The 2411-nt window shown below is 24.6% G+C and overlaps 1 protein-coding gene across 1 annotated transcript; it reads left to right on the forward strand.

Moving 5' to 3' along the window:
* Positions 1–405: 405 nt before the first annotated feature.
* Positions 406–714, forward strand: LOC145269047 (general transcription factor II-I repeat domain-containing protein 2A-like). Its single transcript, XM_080124649.1, has one exon. It carries the CDS (start codon positions 406–408, stop codon positions 712–714), a length of 309 nt encoding a protein of 102 aa, XP_079980775.1.
* The last annotated feature ends 1697 nt before the right edge of the window (positions 715–2411 follow it).

The following is a 2411-nucleotide window of genomic DNA, read 5'->3' on the forward strand; positions in this document are numbered from 1 at the left end:
GCAGATACTTGTGCCCCCACGACGTAGACACCCTCGACAAACCCGACAAGCAGCTTAATCCCACCCCACACAGTAGAGATCCCTAGATGTAAAAGATCTTTCTACTCCAGTAGTTTTTTCCTCAGAACCGCTAGACTTTGGAATTCCATTCCAAGTTCCTGCTTCCCTAACTGTACTGACATGCAGAAGTTCAAGTGCAACGTGAACCGAAATCTTGCTGCCCAAATCCCAACATAGTGCCCCAGTAGTTGCTGACCCTGATAGTAGCCCCCTACACCAAAGTGGCAATGTGCCTTGTGTAGGGTGAAAATGTAATAAAAAATAATTAAGCAACAGTTTAAAACTGAATCATAAAGATTTGAACAGTTTTCAATTGCAATTGATGAGACTGTCGATATCATTGGGATGGCACAGCTTGCCGTCTTCATCAGGGTCTGTGACCATGAATTCAACATTTATGAAGAACTGATTGAACTAATCCCTATGCACGACACTGCAACAAGCCAGGACATCTTTGAGAATGTTGAACGGGTTCTGCATGAATATGATTTAGATTTGAGCAAGCTTGTATGCTTGCCTACTGACGATGCAGCGAATATGGTTGGCAGACATAATGGTGTTGCTGCCAAGTTACAAGCAAAAATAAAGAATTTACATCCGGATTTGTCGTTTACACATTTCCACTGTATTATTCATCAACAAAATTTGTGTTGAAAGATTTTAAAACTGGATTATGTGCTTAGTTTAGTCATAAAGACAGTGAACTATATCAGAGGTCGTTTAAAATCTATTAAAATCTATTATAATATATAGAGGTCTATTAAAATCTATTAAAATCTATTATATATTAATATCCATTATTCTTGAGAAACTTTTGCTTTTTTAAACAATTAAAATATATTAAAACCGATTACTCTTGAGCAACTTTTGTTTTTATTTTTTTTTTAATTAAAATCTATTAAAATTCATTATTCCTGAGCAACTTTTGTGTTTTTGTTTTTTAAACAAACTAAAATATATTAAAATTCATTATTCCTGAGCAACTTTTGTGTTTTTGTTTTTTAAACAAATTAAATTATATTAAAATTCATTATCCTTGAGCAACTTTTTTTTGTTTTTTTTCAACAAATTAAAATATATTAAAATCCACTATCCTTGAGCAACTTTTGTTTTCTCTTGTTTTTTTTTAATTAAAATATATTAAAATTCATTATTCTTGAGCAACTGTTTTTTTTGTTTGTTTTTTTTTAAACAAATTAAAATATATTCAAATTTATTATCCTTGAGCAACTTTCGTTTTTTTTAAACAAATTGAAATATATTAAAACCCATTATTTTTTAGCAACTTTTGTTTTTATTTTTTTTAATTAAAATATATTAAAATCCATTATTCTTGACAAACTTTTGTTTTTTTAATTTTTTTAAACAAATTAAAATATATTAAAATCACTTATTCCTGAGCAACTTTTGTGTTTTTGATTTTTTTAAACAAATAAAAATATATTAAAATCCATTATTCTTGAGCAACTTTTTTTAAAACAATTAAAATATATTAAAATCCATTAATCTTGACCAACTTTTGTTTTTTTTGTTTTTTTAAACAAATTAACATATATTAAAACCCCTTATTCTTCAGCAGTTTTTGTTTTTGTTTTTTTAACAAATAAAAATATATTAAAATCCCTTATTCGTGAGCAACTTTTGTTGTTTTTTTTGTTTTTTTAAACAAATTAAAATATATTAAAATCCATTATTCTTGAGCGACTTTTATTTTGTTTTTTTTTTAAATAAATTAAAATATATTAAAATCCATTATTCTTGAGTGACTTTTTTTTGTTTTTTAAATAAATTAAAATAAATTAAAATCCATTATTCTTGAGCAAGTTTTTTTGTTTTTTTAACAATTAAATATATTAACATACATTATTTTTGAACAAATTTTGATATTTTTGTTGTTTTTTAACAAATTAAAATATATTAAAATCACTTATTCTTGAGCAACTTTTGTGTTTTTGATTTTTTTTAAACAAATACAAATATATTAAAATCCATTATTCTTGAGCAACTTTTTTAAAAACAATTAAAATATATTAAAATCCATTAATCTTGACCAACTTTTGTTTTTTTTTTGTTTTTTTAAACAAATTAACATATATTAAAATCCCTTATTCTTCAGCAGTTTTTGTTTTTGTTTTTTTAACAAATAAAAATATATTAAAATCCCTTATTCGTGAGCAACTTTTGTTGTTTTTTTTGTTTTTTTAAACAAATTAAAATATATTAAAATCCATTATTCTTGAGCGACTTTTATTTTGTTTTTTTTTAAATAAATTAAAATATATTAAAATCCATTATTCTTGAGTGACTTTTTTTGTTTTTTAAATAAATTAAAATAAATTAAAATCCATTAT

The sequence above is a fragment of the Euprymna scolopes genome, chromosome 45 (genome assembly GCF_053919585.1).
Source record: "Euprymna scolopes isolate OS-2025 chromosome 45, ASM5391958v1, whole genome shotgun sequence".
Classification (NCBI taxonomy): Eukaryota; Metazoa; Mollusca; class Cephalopoda; order Sepiida; family Sepiolidae; genus Euprymna; species Euprymna scolopes.

Bases quoted from the DNA above. Each gene is read 5' to 3' on its own strand.
- LOC145269047 (XM_080124649.1), top strand. From the start codon at position 406: ATGGCACAGCTTGCCGTCTTCATCAGGGTCTGTGACCATGAATTCAAC.